This window comes from Hylobates moloch, unplaced genomic scaffold (assembly GCF_009828535.3).
Source record: "Hylobates moloch isolate HMO894 unplaced genomic scaffold, HMol_V3 SCAFFOLD_7, whole genome shotgun sequence".
Taxonomy (NCBI): Eukaryota; Metazoa; Chordata; class Mammalia; order Primates; family Hylobatidae; genus Hylobates; species Hylobates moloch.
In genome coordinates, this window is record NW_026652282.1 from 46377355 (window position 1) to 46397539 (window position 20185).

The 20185-nt window shown below is 39.2% G+C and overlaps 1 protein-coding gene across 1 annotated transcript; it reads right to left on the reverse strand.

Annotated features, from left to right (window-relative positions):
- Positions 1–13978: 13978 nt before the first annotated feature.
- Positions 13979–20185, reverse strand: LOC131383874 (X antigen family member 3-like). The gene is made up of 5 exons (XM_058441316.1): positions 20084–20185; positions 19541–19646; positions 17830–17952; positions 16842–16918; positions 13979–14098 (listed from the first exon to the last, which is right to left on the reverse strand). The coding sequence occupies exons 1-5, from the start codon at positions 20183–20185 to the stop codon at positions 13979–13981; spliced, it is 528 nt and encodes a 175-aa protein (XP_058297299.1).

Sequence of the window (20185 nt, forward strand, 5' to 3'; positions counted from 1 at the left end):
ACATTTGTAGAGTGTTCAGTGTCTGTTAGCCAGTTTTCTGAGCTACGTTTCATTGTTTCTGACCTCATTTAATCCTTTAAAAAGGTGAGTCAGAGTTTTCATAAAATTTACAACAAATGACTCTAGTAATAAGCAAATATGTGGATTCAAGTTCTAAGTTCACAGTCTGTGTTTTCTCAAAGTAAATACTTCTGAAAGTGTTGAATGCAGAACTAGTGTTGTATATGTTGATTTTATTGGTAATTGCATATTTTCATACACATCTATGGTAATATATAAATATATATATTTTTCATTTTTCAACATAAAAGATTTTGGTCTTATCTTGAAGGAGGTGTTTCCCAAAATATGGCACATAGAGCTAACAGACATTACCAGATGAAACCATTGATACAAAAACATTTTTAAAAATTAATAATAACATGCCTATTTTACTCTGCTACAGAAAAATAGAACACTAAAGCCACTTGGAATAGTTTGTGGGAACACAGAGAGAAGGGATTTCTCAGTACTCATGGAAAAATGCCACAATAACTTCTGCAAACGCTTCTGACGTTTGTTTAAAAGTTATTAAGAGGCAGGGAGGGAGAAGCACCAAGCATCTTTTTCCATCTACATAAAACTCCATCACGCTGACAGTCACCACATCTCATTCAGAAGCCCCTGCAGCTGCCTAAATCCAGCCTGATATCCCTCTTACTGTAAATAATACACCAATTACAACTCTGAGCTCCATGTGTATCCTCACACCCAAAAAGATATTTTTCCAAAAAAGGTCCCTACTCAGAATCCACAGTGTTTAGGGAGTGGCAGGGGATTATAATCAGCAATTATTTCTCCCTCTTACAGAGATTTTAACGTATATTCTGATCCAAAATGACTGAAAAGATAGAGTTGAAAAAAAAGTGAGACTAAGTGTAGGGGATCCCATTTGACATAAAATATGTGAGAAGTCCCAAGGCTGTAAGTTTGGATGAAAGAATTAGGGTGTAGGTAGAAGAAAGGGGAGAGCAACCAGGGGAGCTTGCTGAAGCAAAATGACTTGGGTCCTAGCTACCCTGTCTCCTTATAGGCTATAGCATGAAATTGGCATGCGTTTCCATCGTGGCTCTGACACTCGGGCTTCAAGATGGGGGGCAAGGCACTTATACCCTGTGGGACTATTTCCACATTTCTAAAGTAGAAATTAGAATATTTACACTAAATGATTGCTATGGAGAATAAATGAAATAATATACTAAGTAGGTATTACATTGCAGATAATTTTGTTTACTAGTTATATATTTTTCTTTTACAATTTATTTTTTCATCTGATTTGTCTTTACAGCTACATCTATAGTAAGTGATAACTGCTTTGGAATTGTAAGTAAAATACCAAATTGCATTTTAAAATGCATTTGACCTCCAAAGATTATTTGATTTAAATAAATATGTTCATTAATGCTGTCAGACATGCCGTGAATCGTAAAGTCTGTTTGGAAGTGATCAAAGTGAGACTAGGCCACACATACTACTAGTCAGTAGTATGTGCTGCAAACTGTTCTCCTGGATCAGTGTGATTTCATAAAGAATAAGTCAATATTCTGGTCAGGCAACACAACACACACCTCAATACAATAGTGGGTAAAGTGCTCAAGAAATCCCTAAGCAGCCCTGAGGTGGCTAAAAGGGCCACAAGTATCACCATTGCAGTTCTTAGTTTGGCTTGTCATATATCCATAGATTTGGCCAATAAGAAAAAAATGAGCCCAAGTGGATCCAAGTGATTGATTGCTTGAAGACACAGCCAAAGCAAGATCAGCATTGTGTCAGCACTGTGTCCCTAGTCTCACAGTATGACACTGAATTGGAGGTACAAAATAACAGCACAGGTGGTTATTTTATATCTCCCTGCCTGCGAGGAGCCCACAACCATACCCTAAGGCCAATGCTGGAACCACATTGAATACTGAGATCACGATCACACCTGACAGCTGTGACTATGGGACAGCAGGGGTGACCCAGCTCCTCAACATTCCATGTAGAACCCTTAGGGATGTCATCCATGCTTGTGAAGAGGAGGAACAGGTGTCAGTGACCACCCTGAACCGACTGCCTTCTGAGAGTCCCACTAAAACCAAAGATGCAAATGAATTATTTGGACTGGATGAGGAACCCCTAGAGGGAAAGGTCACACAGTGAGAGGCCACAGTGGGGAACTCAGCCAGCTTCTGCCTGACAACTGTATGTCCTGCTGGGGGTGCCCTATCAAGGGTAAACTCTTGGAGTCCAGGGGTATCATCTATGCCCTCTGGGATTTTTCTTACATGTGCGCCCTGACTATCCCATCACTGCCTCATCCCTGGAAGGCATTCACATCAGCTCCAGCTTCCTGGCCAGAGTTGTGCTGAGGCTGAAATGGTGGCTTGGCCTGGCCAAAAAAAAAAAAAAAAAAAGGTTTAATACAGAATCTTAGGTAGGTAGTCATCTGCCTTTGTAAGGTAGACATTCATCATTAATAGGATTTGTATAAGGTGGCTGTGATGGGAAATTTGATATGTCAAATTTGCTAGGCCACGATACACACAAAAAATGTTCACTTTGAGCAGAGTAGATGTCTCTGTGAAAGATATTTTTTACATGAGAGCTAACATTTAAATCAGCAGACTTTGGGTAAGCCTAATTGCCCTCCACAATGTGGAGTGGCCTTCGTCCACTCACTTGAAGGCCTTCAGAGAAAAAGACTGGGGTCCTCCTCAAGATCAAGAATTTCTGCCTCCACACTGCCCTTAGATTTGAGGTATCATATCACCTCTGCCTTGGGTCTCCAGCCTGACATCCTGCTCTGCAAGGTTTGGGTATGCCAACACACAGAGTTCCATGAGCCAGTTCCTCAAAATCAATCCATCAATCTCTCTCTTTCTCCCCACACACACACCCACAGAGGAACCCCAATCAATAGGCTGCTTACATCTGGGACCCTTAAAGGGTGTAACCAAGATCAGTAATGCAGGTAGGTGTCACTCTGCTACATGGCTCCTAAGGCAGAGGCCTCTCCCACCCTCTGCAGACTGACATGTGGCTCATCACTGTGACACTGGGTTTGGTCATCCAACCATGTAGAGATCACTACAATTCCAGAAGTGTTCCCTACCTTCTGCCTGTCACATTCTATGTTCCATCCTGAGGACACTGGGATCTACTATGTATATTTCCAACCTTCCAGGAAAGACCTGGGAGCCTAGTGAGGGAGATACACCTGCAAAGAGAACTTCAGTGCAGTAATAGCAATGGGCATAGCCGATGTTGTTCACCAACTCATGAGGCATCACACTGTGAACATCTCCCACTTAAGTTTCCCCATCAACTAACAACTTATCCTGGAAAAGACCCCATTGGTCAGTAAATTGAATTCCCCTCACTATTTGCCCCAGGAATGCACAGCTACAAAGTAAACTGATACTGGTATATTGTGACAGAGTGGAATCCAAGAAAAAAATGCCCTGCAGTGATGTGATTTCCACAGCAGTAAATAAGTCTTTATACGTTCTCAGATGAAGCAATATGCAAGCCTCCCTCAGTTTACAAGGAAGTTACACGTATGGAAAATCTAGTTTATATAAAATTCTGGAACAAGAAGTTTGCCTCACTAATAGTCCCCAAATGCCAGTAGCTCCTGCCAATTATTCCAACAACAGCAGCAGCCCACAGAAATTTCCAAAATGCCTGAAAGTGGGCGATGATATTCTGGCTATAAATCACAAGTTTAGGATTGAAAATAAGTATTCTCAAACTTCTTATTTACATCAAAAGAATAAGAATGTTGTGGTTGGTACAGAGGAAATAACACGGCACCAGGAAGGAGAACACAATGCTTCCCAGGAAGGGCTGCAGACACCTTCCTCCTCTGTCTTGTTTTCTGTGATAAGAATGTGATTCCAGAATAGGTGTGGTGGCTCACATCAGCCTGGGAACATAGGGAGATCCCGTCTCTACAGAAAATTTTATAAAACATAGCCAGGGTTGGTGGAGTATGCCTGTAGTCCTAGGTACTAGGGAGGCTGAGATGGAAGCATTGCTTGAGCTTGAAAGTGAGCCATGATTTGTCCACTGCACTCCAAGCTGAGCGACAGAAAGAGATCCTGTCTCAATTATAACAACAAAAAAAGAGAGATTCCAGCACTGACTTGGATGGACAGAGCAGTGTGTGGAGGCTCACTTCATGAATTTTTGCTCCAGAACAACTGCAGGAATAAATTGGGAAATCTGAGAGGAACCACAGTCCCTTTGAAGGAAGCAGATTGCTCCTGTGGGACCTGGGAGGCATCCCAAATACTGTAAGTGCCCAAACTGTGGAAGTGGGAAAGGGATATCATCCAACCCTGAGCACACACTCCCACTGGGGAAACTGAAGGTCTAGATTACTGAAGAAGATTCTGGCCTTACCTGGAGCTGAGTCAGTTTAGAGAGCTAAGCAAAATACAGGAGTAGAGGAAGCAGCAGAAAAAGCCCTGTGAGTATGCTGTCTTCCCTAGCAGGTCGTCTCCGCCCAGCCTCACAAGAGTCCTTCAGGAGGGCAGCCAGAGGCACTGGGAAGAGGCCACAGAAAGAAGTAAATCTCCAGCTGAACTTAGTAACAATTTGAACTAATCCAAAAATGTCCTGGCCAGAACTTGGGGGAGGGTGTGAATCCGGTGTGCAGATTCCACAGGCAGGGGAAGAAGGAAAGCCAACTTATTTTCACAGCTAGGAGGCAGGTAGCCTGGGACAAGTTCTCAGCCCTGCTCACCCACTGCCTGGAAACAGACTTGGTGCTGTTGGGTAGGGGACAGTGGGAGTGAGAGCAGCCCTTCAGATTGTGTGGGAACTGGGTGAGGCCTGTGACTGCCAGCTTTCCCTGACTCCTCTAATTACCTGCATGACACAGTAGAGACAGCCATAATCCTCCTAGGAACATCACATCACAGGATGTTTCACATCACAGGACTGTGCAGACAACCCCCAGTACCAGCTTAGAGCCTGGTAGACTTGCTGGGTGTCTTGACCCAGAAGAGAGATAACAATCACTACAGCTCAGCTCTCAGGAAGCCACATCCATAGGAAGGTGGGAGAGTACTACATCAAGGGAATACCCCATGGTACAAAAGAATCTGAACAACAGCCTTCAGTCCTAGACCCTCCCTCTGACAGAGCCAACCTAAATGAGAAGGAAGCAGAAAACAAGCTCTGGAAATATGACAAAACAAGGCTCATTAACACACCCCAGAAATCAACCTAGCTCACCAGCAATGGATCCAAACCAAAAAGAAACCCCCGATTTACCTGAAAAAGCATTCAAGACGTTAGTTATTAAGCTAATGAGGCAGGCACCAGAGAAAGGCGAAGCCCGATGTAAGGAAATCAAAAAAGTGATACAAGAAGTGAAGGGAGAAATATTCAATGAAATAGATAGCATAAATAAAAAACAATCAAAACTTCGGGAAACAATGGACACACAGAAATGCAAAATGCTTTGGAAAGTCTCAGCAATAGAATTGAACAAGTAGAAGAAAGAAATTCAGAGCTCAAAGACAAGGTCTTTGAATTAACCCAATCCAACAAAGACAAAGAAAAAAGAATAAGAAAATATGAACAAAGCCTCCAAGAAGTCTGGGATTATGTTAAATGACAAAACCTAAGAATAGTTGGTGTTCCTGAGGAAGAAGAGAAATCTAAAAGTTTGGAAAACATATTTAGGGGAACCATCGAAGAAAAGTTCCCCAGCCTTGCTAGAGAACTAGACGTCCAAATACAAGAAGCACAAAGAACACCTGGGAAATCCATCACAAAAAGATTATCGCCAAGGCGTGTTGTCATCAGGTTATCTAAAGTTAAGACAAAGGAAAGAATCTTAAGAGCTGTGAGAAAAAAGTGCCAAGTAACCTATGAAGGAAAACCTATCAGATTAACAACAGATTTCTCAGCAGAAAGCCTACAAGCTAGAAGAGACCAGGGCTCTATCTTCAGCCTCCTCAAACAAAACATCAGCCAAGAATTTTGTATCCAGAGAAACTAAGCTTCATATATGAAGGAAAAATATAGTCTTTTTCAGACAAACAAATACTGAGATAATTCAGTATGACCAAGCCACCACTACAAGAACTACTAAAAGGAGCTCTAAATCTTGAAACAAACCCTGGAAACATATCAGAACAGAACCTCTTAAAGTATAAATACCGCAGGACCTATAAAACAAAAATACAATTTAAAAAACAAAAACACAAAACAAAAAACCAAGGTATACAGGCAACAAATAGCACAATGAATGGAATGACCCCTCACATCTTAATACTAACGTTGAATGTAAATGGCCCAAATGCTCCACGTAAAAGATGCAGAATTGCACAATGGATAAGAACTCACCAACCAACTATCTGCTGCCTTCAAGAGACTTGCCTAATACAGAAGGACTTGCACAAACTTGAGGTAAAGTGGTGGAAAAAGACATTTCACACAAATGGACACCAAAGTGAGCAGGGGTAGCTATTCTTATATCAGACAAAACAAACTTTAAAGCAACAGAAGTTTAAAAAGACAAAGAGGGACATTATATAATGATAAAAGACCTTGTCCAACAGGAAAATATCACAATCATAAACATATATGCACCTAACACTGGAGCTCCCAAATTTATAAAACAATTAGGAATAGACCTAAGAAATGAGATAGACAGTAACACAATAATGGTGGGGGACTTCAATACTCCACTAACAGCACTAGACAGGTCATTAAGACAGAAAGTCAACAAAGAAACAATGGATTTAAGTTATACCCTGGAACAAATGTTCTTCACAAATACATACAGAACATTCCATCCAATGACTGCAGAATACACATTCTATTCAACAGCACATGGAATTTGCTCCAAGATAGACCATAGGATAGGCCACAAAATAAGCATCAATAAATTTAAGGAAATTGAAATTATATCAAGCACTCTCTCAGACCACAGTGGAATAAAACCGAAAATCAACTCCAAAAGGAAGCTTCAAAACCACGCAAATACATGGAAACTAAATAACCTGCTCTGAATGATCATTGGGTCAAAAATGAAATCAAGATGGAAATTTAAAAATTCTTCAAACTGAATGACAATAAAGACGCAACCTATCAAAACCCCTGGGATACAGCAAAGGCAGTGCTAAGAGAAAAGTTCGTAGCCTAAACACCTCCATCCAAGAGTCTGAAAGAGCGCGGACTATCTAAGGTCACACCTCAAGGAACTAGAGAAACAAGAACAATCCAAACCCACACCCAGGAGAAGAAAGGAAATAACCAAGATCAGAGCAGAACTAAATGAAATTGAAACAAAAAAAAATACAAAAGATAAATGAAAAAAATCTGGTTCTTTGAAAAGATAAATAAAATTGATAGACCATTAGCAAGCTTAACCAAGAAAAGAAGACAGAAAATCCTAATCAGCTCAATAAGAAATGAAACTGGAGATATTACAACTGACACCACAGAAATACAAAAGATCATTTAAGGCTATTATGAACAACTTTACATGCATAAACTATAAAACCTTGAAGAGATGGATAAGTTCCTGGAAAGATATAACCCTCCTTGCTTAAATCAGAAAGAATTAGATACCCTGAACAGACCAATAAGAAGCATCGAGATTGAAATGGTAATTAAAATATTACCAACAACAAAAGAAAAATCCAGGACCAGAAGGATTCACAGCAGACTTCTACCAGACATTCAAAGAATTGGTACCAATCCTGCTGACACTATTCCCACAAGATAAAGAGTGAATCCTTCCTAAATCATTCTATGAAGCCAGTATCATCCTAATACCAAAACCAGAAAAGGACATAACCAAAAAAGAAAACTACAGACCAATATCCCTTATGAACATAGATGCTAGGAGAAATACCTAATGTAAATGATGAGTTAATGGTTGCAGCAAGCCAACATGGCACATGTACCAAACCTACAGGTTGTGCACATGTACCCTAGAACTTAAAGTTTAATAATAAAAAAATACTAGCTAACCAAATCCAACAGCATACCAAAAAGATGATCCACCATGATCAAGTGGGTTTCATAGCAGGGATGCAGGGATGGTTTAACATATGCAAGTCAATAAATGTGATACACCACATAAACAGAATAAAAAACAAATATCACATGACCATCTCAATAGATGCAGAAAATCATTGACAAAATCGAGCATCCCTTCATTATTATAACTCTCAGAAAAATCGGCATACAAAGGACATACTTTAATGTAATAAAAGCCATTCATGAAAAACCCATAGCCAACTTAATACTGAATGGGAGAAAGTTGAAAGCATTCCCTCTGAGAACTGGAACAAGACAATGATGCCCACTCTCACCACTCCTCTTCAACATAGTACTGAAAGTCTTAGCCAGAGCAATCAGAGAAGAGAAAGAAATTAAGGGCATCAAAATTGGTAAAGAGGAAGTCAAACTGTCACTGTATGCTGTTGATATGATTGTTTATGTAGAATATCTAAAGATTTCCCCAGAAAGCTCCTAGAACTGATAAAAGAATTCAGCCCAATTTCTGGATACAAAATTAATCTACACAAATCACAGCTCTTTTATACACCAACGTGACCAAGCTGAGAATCAAATTAAGAACTCAATCCCTTTTACAATAGCTGCAAAAAAATAAAATACTTAGGAATATACCTAACCAAGAAGGTAAAAGACCTCCACAAGGAAAACTACAAAACACTGTTGTAAGATATCATAGATGATGAACAAATGGAAACACATCCCATGATCATAGATGGGTAGAATCCATATTGTGAAAATGACCATACTGCCAAAAGCAATCTACAAATTCAACGCAATTTCCATCAAAATACCACCATCATGCTTCACAGAATTAGATAATTCTAAAATTCATATGGAACCATAAAAGGAGCCCACGTAGCCGAAGCAAGAATAAGCAAAAAGAACAAATCTGGAGGCATCACATTACCTGATTTCAAACTATACTATAAGGTCATAGTCACCAAAACAGCATAATACTGGTGTAAAAATAGGCACATAGACCAGCGGAACAGAATACAGAACCCAGAAATAAACCCAAATACTTACAGCCAACTGCTCTTCAGCAAAGCAAACAAAACATAAAGTGGGGAAAGACACCCTTTTCAACAAATGGTGCTGGGATAATTGGCTAGCCACATGTAGGAGAATGAAACTAGATTCTCATCTCTCACCTTATACAAAAATCAGCTGAAGATGGCTTAAGGACTTAAATCTAAGACCTGAAACTATAAACATTTTAGAAAATAACATTAAGAAACCCTCCTAGACATTGGCTAAGGCAAGGATTTCATGACCAAGAACCCAGAAGCAAATGTAATAAAAACAAAGTTAAATTGCTGGGACTTAATTAAACTAAAGAGCTTTTGCAAGGCAAAAGGAACAGTTGGCAGATTAAACAGACAACCCATAGAGTGGGAGAAAATCTTCACAATCTATACATCTGACAAAGGACTAATATCCAGAATCTACAACAAGCTCAAACAAATCAGCAAGTAAAAATCGAACAATCCCATCAAAAAGTGGGCTAAGGACATGAATAGACAATTCTCAAAAGAAGATATACAAATAGCTAATAAACATATGAAAAAATGATCATTGTTCAATCCCCAACTATGAGTGAGAACATGCGGTGTTTGGTTTTTTGCCCTTGCTATAGTTTGCTGAGAATGATTGTTTCCAGCTTCACACACTGGGTCCTGTTGTGGGGTGGGGGGAGGGGGGAGGGCTAGCATTAGGAGATATACCTGATGTTAAATGACGAGTTAATGGGGCAGCACACCAACATGGCACATGTATACATATGTAACTAACCTGCACGTTGTGTACATGTACCCTAAAACTTAAAGTATAATAAAATTAAAAAAAAGAAAAAAGATCAACATCACTAATGATCAGGGAAATGCAAATCAAAACCACAATATGATACCACCTTACTCCTGCAAGAATGGCCATAATTTAAAAATAAAAAAATAGTAGATTTTGGCGTGGATGCAGTGAACAGGGAACACTTCTACACTACTGGAAGGAATGTAAACTAATACAACCACTATAGAAAACAGTGTGGAGATTGCTTAAAGAACTAAAAGTAGAACTACCATTTGATTCAGCAATCCCACTACTGGATATCTACCCAGAGGAAAAGAAGTCATTATATGAAAAAGATACTTGCACACACCTGTTTGTAGCAGCAAAATTCGCAATTGCAAAAAAATGTGGAACGAACCCAAATGCCCATCAATCAATGAATAAAGAAATATATATATGGTGGAATACTACTCACTCACAAAAAGGAATGAATTAATGGCATTCACAATGACCTGGATGAGGTTGGAGAATATTATTCTAAGTGAAGTAACTCAGGAATGGAAAAATAAACATTATAAGTTCTCACTCATGAGTGGAAGCTAAGCTATGAAGATGCAAATGCATACGAATGATTGAATGGACTTTGTGGACTCAGGGGGAAAGGATGGGAAGGGGTGAGGGATAAAAGACTACAAATTGGGTGCAGTGTATAATGCTTGGGTCATGGGTGCACCAAAATCTCACAAATAACCTCGGAAGAACTTACTCATGTAAACAAACACCACCGGTTTCCCAATATTTTTTCATTAAATATAAATAAATAAATAAATAAATAAATAAATAAATAAATAAATAACAAAGTCTTTCAACCTAAAAACAAAAAGTGTTTCAGTGCCAGCTGGGGTGTGTGGTGAAGCTTCATTTCAAAGGTCAACCACTGCCATAGGACACTGATGCTCAGTACGGTTCTGTGGTAGTCATGGCTCTGGGATCCTGGGACTGGTGTTTTTCTCCTCGGCAAAGACAGCCTTCCCCAGGCTGGGACACAGGAGGTAGGGGCCAGGCTAGGTCATCAGGCTGCCAGGGACAGCTGTTTGCTGTGGGATCACAGATGAGATCAGGAGAAGGACAGCTGAAAGGAGAAGGGAGACGATCTCCTCAGGTGAGGTGCAGGTAGGTGTCTGTTAGTGAAGAAAAGACATTGGCCCTAAGTCCTGGCATTGCTCTAGACTCCCGTGGAAGGACATGACAGTGCAAGAAAGAAATCAAGGCTGGTGGGAGGGAGATGGTAGATTACATCACCTCCCATCCTATGTGTTCAATGGTTGCAGATAGGAGCCCATACTCTTTGGGTATCTAAAAGGTCATTTCTTGACACCCTTTCATTCACTGTGCATGACAAGAAGAGGCCTTTGGGAAGAAAGGCCAGTAGGAGTTATAAGGTCTTCTCAAAAGATGCACTACCTTACCCTTATGGTGACTCTTACACTGTGTCCATCATGTCTTGTGTTCCTGTGTGCTCTCAGGTAGGTCTTCTCAGCCTCATGTCGGTCTTGGGAAGAGTGGGTATATTGGAGGCAGTCATGTGACCAAAGGGATTTAATAAGGTTTCTGAATGTTTCCTAGGCTGGGCAGTAAATTCCCAGATCCTAGGGCACCACTGTGGCCACACTACATGAGATTCACTGGGTGTGAATAGTGGAATCTGCATTTTTAAAAGATCCTGGGTTAAAATTTTCATGGAAATTTGTCTGAGAACTACTGGAGGAGCAGGGGAATAGTCTCCTTTCCCAGCTACACAGCTTCTTTCTTCTTTGTGAAGGTATAGAAGGGACAGGTTTGGTGTGTTCTCTGATGGACGAACCCAAGGCCTTCAGGTGAGGAGACTAACACTGACATGCTGCCTGTTATTCTAATGATGCTCTCAGGGCCTGTCTCCAAATGATACCCAGACCAATCCTTTCAAGTCTCCATCTCTTAAATATTTCTGAAGAAATCTAATGTCTCTAGCCTGTGCAGTCTCATGCTGTAAAATTCTAAATATTTTGCAATAGCCTTTGGATCTTACTCTTGATTACATAAATACGCAACACAGTAGAGTTTTTCATGATGCCTCTGACCTGTGGCTCCACCACTCATTGCTGGGTGACACTGAGAAACATCCTTAACATCTCTGTAACTCCTTTCTCCATTAGTACCATGGAAATACTACTAGTAAAGTCATCTACTTCTTGGGCAGTTTAGAGCACTGACTGTTAAGACATGTACAGTTGTCAGAACAGTGCTGCCATATGATAAATTTCCAATCAATTCTAGCTGTTATTGTTTTGCTGTTTATATTGTTGCTGTTCCCACATTTCCCTGGAGCATGTTCCAGAGACACAACGTCAAGACTACATTTGACCCTTTGGATGATCTTTTGATTATCACTTTAGCCCTTCAGGGACTCAAGAACTGAAGCTATGTGGCTTGGGGGACAGCTTATTTTTATAAGTGTAATGAATATTCAGCTCTCCTCAAAGGGTTATTGTGAAGCCTAAATGCAATGCTGGGGTTTCATCATCATGAGCTTGTGTGGAAAATTTGAATGGAAATTTCTCTAGGAAATTAGAACTCTAATGACCTCTTCATGCGCTTTGTATAGTGCTTGGAAAAGTAACTAGTGACTGGATAAGGATAGTACATAAGTATATAAATATTAAAAATATCATGATTTTTCTATTTCATAGTTTGTGCATTTCATATCCTATCTATCTTAGTTTTACATGATGCTAAATATTCTCCTACATTTTCTTCTAGCAGTTTGATAACGTTGGCTTTTACATTTAGTTCTATGATGCATTTTAAGGCAACTTTTGTATATGATGTGAGGCAAAGTTTGAGGCTGATTTGTTTGCATGTCAATTTCCAACTGTTCCAGCACCATTCCCTGAATAAATCATTTTTTCTCACTGAATTATCTTGGCACCCTATAGAAAAATCAATTTAATCTGAATATATAGGTCTAGATTTGGACCCTTATTTCTTTTGTTATGCCATTATCATGCTGTTCTGATTACCATAGTTGTGAAAACTTCTTGAAACAGGCAATGAGTCCTCCAATATTCTTTGTTCTTTATAAAATTGTTAGACTATTCTAGTCCCTTTGCTTTTCCACATAAATTTCGAAGTCAGCTTGCCAATTTCTTAAAACAAAAGGCTGCATGAAATTTGGTTGGGTTTACACTGAATGTATAGATTATTTGAGAGAAACTGACATTTCACTGTCTTCCAATCCGTTAACGTAGCATACCTCTCCATTTGTTTCATCCTGCTTTAATATTTCTCTGCAGTGAGGTTGCAGTGAGCCAAGATTGTGCCACTGCACTCCAGCCTGGGTGACAGAGGGAGACTCTGTCTCTCTCTCTACATATATATACATACATATACATATTTCTCCACAGTGATTTTTACGCTTCTGAGTACTGGTCTTGCACATATTTTGTTAATTTTTACCACTAAAAATTTTTGTTAAATTTTACCACTAAATATTTCTTGGGGTTTTTTGCTGCTATATTAAGTATTACTGATTTTCATTTTCCAGTTGTTTGTTGCTGGTATATAAAAATAGCATTGACTTTTGCATACTTATCTTGTGCCATATTACTTTGCTAAACTCATATATATATATATATATATATTCAAGTCATGGAGTAAATCCCATTTGGCTATGATGTTGTGTAGAAGTGGCATTATTATTATTATTTCCCTCTGTGACACTGCTCTAGTGTCATCTTGCAAATGTTGATATATTATTGATAAAAGAGTGGGGCAGGGAAGTGCTGGGAGGAGCAGAGGAGGGTCCCTGGTGAAGGCTCCACCCTCGGGCCTGTCCCCACAGACCTAGGTGAGGACAAGCATTTCTATTTTCATGTCAAAATGTTGCATTTTCCAAGACCACCCTGGCCCACCATGCTCCCATCCTGTGCCTATAAAAACCCCGAGATCCTAGCAGGCAGAGACATAGGTGGCTGGACATTGAGAGGAACACACCGGCAGAAGAACACAACAGCAGACAGCAGCAGATGCTGGTAGGCCATTGACTGGCTGAGTGATGTGGTTGCCGACAGGAATTTGGCCACAGTGGTCAAAGGAGAGTCCGGCCACTGAGCGGCCTGACTCCGGGGAAGGCCACCTTCCCACTCCTTCCACCTTCTAGCTCCCCATCAATCTGAGAGCTACTTCCACCATTCAAAAAAACCTTGCACTGATTTTCCAAGCCCACGTGTGATGTGATTTTTCCGGTTCACTAAGGCAAGTTCCCCAGGATACAGAAAGCCCCCTGTCATATGTGTATGTGTGTGTATATATACATATCCTGATTTTTCTCTACATTCTTTTACCAATTGCTGGGATGAATGTTGAAGTCTTCTACTATAAATGCAAATGTGTCTATTTATTTCTTCTTTCTGATGTATCTGTTTTTCCCTCATGTATTTCGATGGTGCATACATACTCATGGTGTTTCCGTCTTCTGAATCAATGCACCTCTCTATGATTATTATGTAATGTTCCACTTTGTCCATTGTAATAATCTCCACTATAAAGTGTGTTTTGTGAGGTATTAATTGAGCACCTCCAGTTTCTACATGATTCATATTTGCAGGGTATATCTTTTAACCGTTTACTTTGAACTTACTTTTAACATCCTTTACTTTTAACTTCTTTATGTTTAAACTGTGGTTCTTTTTAACAGCATATAATTTGTTCTTGCTGTTTTTATCCAGTCTTACAATCTCTAAAGTTTTATATTTGAGACAGGGTCTCGCTCTGTCACCCAAGCTGGAGTACAGTCATGTGATCATAGCTCACTGCAGCCTCAACCTCCTGGGCTCAAGCTATCTTCCCACCTCAGCTCCCCGAGGAGCTGGAACTACAGGTGTGCACCACAATGCCTGCCTCATTTTTAATATTTGTAGAGACAGGGTCTGACTATGTTGCCCTGGCTGGTCTGGCCTTGGCCTCTCGAAGTGCTGGGATTAGAGGCATGAGCCACTGGGCCTGGCCAAACTCTGACTTTCAATAGACAAGTGTAAGCAAATTAAATTTAATGTGGAACCAGTTTACCTTTAAATTACCAACTTGCTTTGTGTTTTTATTTATCACACCTGTTTTTTATTCAGGTTTTTCTGTTTCCTCCCTTCTCTTAGACCAGTTGAACATTTTATACTACACCATTTTAATCTCCACTATTGGCTTATTAGTTACATATCTTTGTTCTCTAGGGATTGCTCTATGGATTACTGCATGCATCTTTAAGTAACAGTAAGCCTTCAAATAATATTACACCACTACATGTACAGGATGTAGTGGTGTAATATTTGTTTACATTTGTTTTTCTTCCCTGTGCTTTTGGGATCATATCCAAAAAATCGCTGCCCAGACCAATGTCATGGAGTTGTCTTCTTGTGTTTTCTTCTAGTAGTTTCATAGATTCGGGTCTTACATTATAAGACTTTAATTCATCTTAAGTTTACCTTTACATATGGTGAGAGATGATGGTAGAATTTCATTTTTCTGTATGTGGATATACAGTTTTCCTGATACCATTTATTGAAGGCTGCCCTTCTCTCACTGTGTGTTCTTGATAACTTTGTCAAAAATCAATTGACTGTAAGTGCATGGATTTATTTCTGGGCTTGATGAGTCTTCATTACTATTTTATTTATTGATGCTGAACATAATGGCAAATAAATTCACTATAAGGAATCTAACAAATCTGACTTTCGTAGTTAAACTCCACTCAAAAACACATACATGAGTTTTGTATGTTTGACTAGTACTTCCATTCCTGGTGAGGTTCAACAAGAGATGAACTTTCTGAGCTTCAGTAACTACTTCCTACCTTGCAAGATAATTGCAAGAATGAAATAAATGATAGTGACAATAGTAGTAAAGATCTCACAGGATATAAGTACCTTGTCTACCATCTCAAGGCCTGTATGTCAGAGCCATGATGGAAACCCATGGTTATTTTGTGCCATAAGGGGACAGTGTAGCTAGGACCCGAGTAACTTTGCTTCAGCAAGTTGTGGTGGTTGCTTTCCCCTTTCTTCTACCTAGGGCCTAATTCTTCATCTGGCTCTATAGCCTAGGGACTTCTCACATATTCCGTGGCAAATGGATCCCCTATATTTAGTCTCACTTTTTATTTGAACCCTAGCTTTTCAGTCCTTTTGGATCCAAAAATATTTTAAAATCTTTGTAACCGGGAGAAATGATTGCTGTGTATATTCTCCTGCCCCTCCCTAAGCAGTGTGGATTCTGAGTAGGGCCCATTGTTGGAGAATTATCCTTTTGGGTGTGAGGATATAAATGGAGCTCAGGGTTGTTAGTCGTGTATTATGTATAAGAAGAGGGATATTAGGCTGGATCCAGGCAGCTGCAGGGGCTTCTGATTGAGATGTGGTGACTGTCAGGCTCAGAAGAAAAAGAAAGGTTTGGTGTTTCTCCCTCTCTGCCTTGTATCATTTAAAGAAAGGACGTGTTTGCAGGAGATGTTGTGGCATTTTTTCATGGGGATTGAGACATCAGTTCTTTTCTCCATCCCACAAACAATTCCAAAAGAATTTAGTATTCTTATTACATTTTTTCTGTTGCACAGTAAAACAGGTATGTTATTATTAATTTTTAAAATGCTTTCATAACGATGATTTCATCTGGGAACCCGTGTTAGGTTTATGTGCCACATTTTGACAAATACTTCAAGAGAACAACAAACCCTTTTATGTTAAACAATAGAATACATGTATTTTATATATTACCATGGATTTACATGAAAACATCAGATTACCACAAAAGTCAATATACACAACACCAGTTCTGCATTCAACACTTTCAGAAGCATTTACTTTCAGGAAGCACAAAGACTGTGATCTTAGACCTTGAATCCCCATATCTGTTTCTTACTAGCGTCATTTATTGTAAATTTTATGAAAACTCTGACTCACCTTTTTAGTGGATTTAATAATGAGGTCGGAAATAACGAAACACAGCTCAGATAACTGGTTAACAGATACTAGACAATCTGTAAATATGAGTTATTATTTCCGTTAAAGAACTCAATAAATGCAGCTGTCATCCTAACTATTCACAGCTTTGGTGTAGTCAATCCATTCAAAAACATACACCACAGATCAAAATCAGGTAGGCAGGCCAGGCAAGGTGGCTGTCACCTGTAATCCCAGCACTTTTGGAGGACGAGGAGGGAGAATTGCTTGAGTCCAAGAGTTCAAGATCAGCCTGGGCAACTTAGCAAGAATGTATCTCTGAAAAAACTTACGTAAGCAAATTAATAGAGTGGCAACTTTTAACTTGCTGTATACAGAGATTAATGTCAGTACAGAAACAGGAGCAGGTAGTTTTCAGGGTGACGGCATAATTAGAGGCATCTTTGTAGGGAAGAGAGGCATGGAAAAGTTTAAAGGCATGGAAACCTGGAGCTGCCCCTTCTGTCTTTAAGTAGTGTCCAAAGCTAAAAAAACAAAAAAAAAGACATGCAATCTGGAAACAAACACACATGGGAAATCCTATCTCCAAGTGATTCACTCTTGCAGGGATTTCAGTTCCAGAGCATAGAAAGAGGTTTTATATCCCAATTCATTTCATGAAGCTAGTGTAACCTTGATACCAAAGTCCAACAAAGAGAATACAGTTGGCTCCACTTATGATGCTCCTTCTTGGTTATACTCAGAAGAAAATGCTTTAATATTTGATGATTCAATATAGCTTTGACCCAATTTGTGTCTCCATCTGGTAGTGTTTAAATCTTGCATTTAGGCATCTGGTGTCTGAACTACCTTTCAAAGTAAGTCTGCATTTGAACTCTTCTTTCTGTTTTTAAAGGGGCAGTAATGTTCTCTCTTTGTATTATCAAAAGTATAATATTATGGAAAACAGAAAGCACATAATTTTGCATCTTAATGGATAGCATATCGCCTTCTGGCATTTTAAATTGATCTGATTTTGGCAGAACCTTCCCCTGGACATCAGGACCATCTCCCCATTCATCCCCCGTCCTTGACTGAGACAGCTCCTTGAGATCAGCTTCCAGGTCAGGCACTAAAAAATACTAAAGGGTATCAATTGAAGCAGGCAAACAAGAATGATAAATAAGGAAATTATAATATTGTTTTTCTCAGTGTTAGGAAATAAAATCCTGTAGGCTACTGTGGTAGTAAATGTGATGCCAACATGTCATGCCTTTGTTTTCCTATATTATGAAATCTTATTTTAAATGACAATCTGAGGGTAAATCACACTACACCTCCATTTCCTATACTTTACCATTGTGTATTATAAACAGTGAGTATCAGATATCTAGGAAATCTGAAGCCTGCTGCATGGATAGCATTTTAATCATAAATTAAATGTAACTTTCTGAAGGATTAGATCAATGTAGTGGCAGGTTTATGACAAATCTTATAGCCCTGACATCCATCCCCTGTTTAGGTAACTTGAAAATTTTGGGATAAAAATTAATGAAAGTTATGCTTAGGTCCAAAGGCCCTATATATAACTTTCTGTAAATGAATCCCATTAAGAAAAAAGTACCAAATATAACAGCAAAATCACTGTCTTCAGTAAGAGTATGGGAACCTGAGTGCAAAGAAATTAATGGGCATTGTTGACAGTCATATCCTGGAAACCTCTTAACAGTGAATTGCTAAAATAATCCATGGCCCAAATTTGGTCAGTATTTAGCTTGAAAATGCTATCCTTTGAGGGGATAATTTCTGTTTCATGACAATCTTATCATACTTTAAACTGTCTAATTATAAAAGTATTGAAACAACTTTTAAAAGTCCCTTAAAAACCATACTAATGTAGCCAATGTAGTAATATACCTGTATGCCGGTATCCTGAATTATCCAGCTTTTCCCAAACATACTGTCAAAAATATTTATCGAAGGGAACAGTGGCTGTTTCCTTTGATCAGTATTCCTTTGATTGAGCTCGTTTCTGGAGTTGCTATCCTGTATCACTGAACTGTGCCTTTTCCTGAGCCAATACTGAGTACCTTACAGGACAAGCACATTTGAGTATTAAGCATTTTAAGCAAATTCATGTTTTCTAATAACATAGACAGTAGGACAAATACAAACTTTGAAATGTAATTTGAATTCTTTGTCCATGAGTCAAGTGTTCTTGGTAAGCCTCAATCTCTAAGCCTCAGTTTTCTTATTTATAAAGTGGGGTTAATATCCCTATGCAAATGGGCTTTATTCAGGGTGTTACAAGGTAGGGTTACTTGGCACTCTACGTGCTATTAAAGGGTGCTTACAACACCATTGACACCATGGCTGAGATAATCATACAACAACATTCTAAGAACATCAAATTAAACTAGGGAAATAATGTACATTTTTATATATAAAATTAAATGGTTTCATCTGATTTAGCAAGGACTGTATTTTCAAGCATGCAAAATAAACCTCGAAAAAAAAGAGAAGATTCGTTTCATCCAGGGACTTCACGAAGCTGCAAACTACACTCTTCACTTTTCCAGCCAAATTTCAGCAAGTGTTTGAGAACCTTTTCTAATATTTTCTTTCTTCTGTTACTGTTTATGGCATAATGCATGATGCACATAGAGGCCTCCTCTGCCCCCACCGCCACCATAGACATTCTTTCTTTCCCTTCCCAGCACCTTGAATATCAGCAGCACCCTGATCTTCTTCTCTCTCCTGACCATGTGTAGGATCTTGACTTTCAGTGGGTGGTTTCTCTTCTTGAGGCTCTTCATCACTGGGCTGCTGGGACGAGGGGTGTGTGTCTATGCAGATTGGAAAGTTCTGTTATCAATATACGTCAATAATATAAATATACAGTATACATATTTTTCATCCTAAGTCTAAAGACATTTCTCCAACACTATTCCATATCCTTATTCTTCATAAAGTTACTCTTCCCACAGGGAGGTCATACCCTAAGGCAGGCTTTGGAAGCCATTTTAATTTATGTTGGGAGGAATGTGTGTAATCTGTTATGAATAAACATGGGGAGGAAACCATGGGTGAAATCTGGGGAACACAAGATCATTCATCCACACAAAACCAGAATGTAATCCTCTTGGACTTGCCTTTCCTTCATGAGATGCCATGATCATTTTTCAGCATGGCAGACCTTGATCAGTATATGTACACTAGTTCAGCAAGACTATCACAAATAGAAATGTCTGCTAACAGAAAACATGGAATGTTAAGGCACTAATGAGCATAAGCCCAATCAGTTCAGGAAACTGTAAACTTCCTCTTGGTCTAGGCTTATATGTTGATCTTCCTTGCCAACTCAT

Bases quoted from the DNA above. Each gene is read 5' to 3' on its own strand.
- LOC131383874 (XM_058441316.1), bottom strand. From the start codon at position 20,185: ATGAGTTGGCAAGGAAGATCAACATATAAGCCTAGACCAAGAGGAAGT. The intron at 17,953-19,540 runs GTGCTGGGAAGG...AGTATTTTTTAG, and splicing joins GGGTGCTGCTGATATTCAAG to TGCCTGACCTGGAAGCTGAT. The intron at 16,919-17,829 runs GCGATATGCTAT...TCATATTTACAG, and splicing joins TCAATTTAAAATGCCAGAAG to ATTGTCTAGTATCTGTTAAC.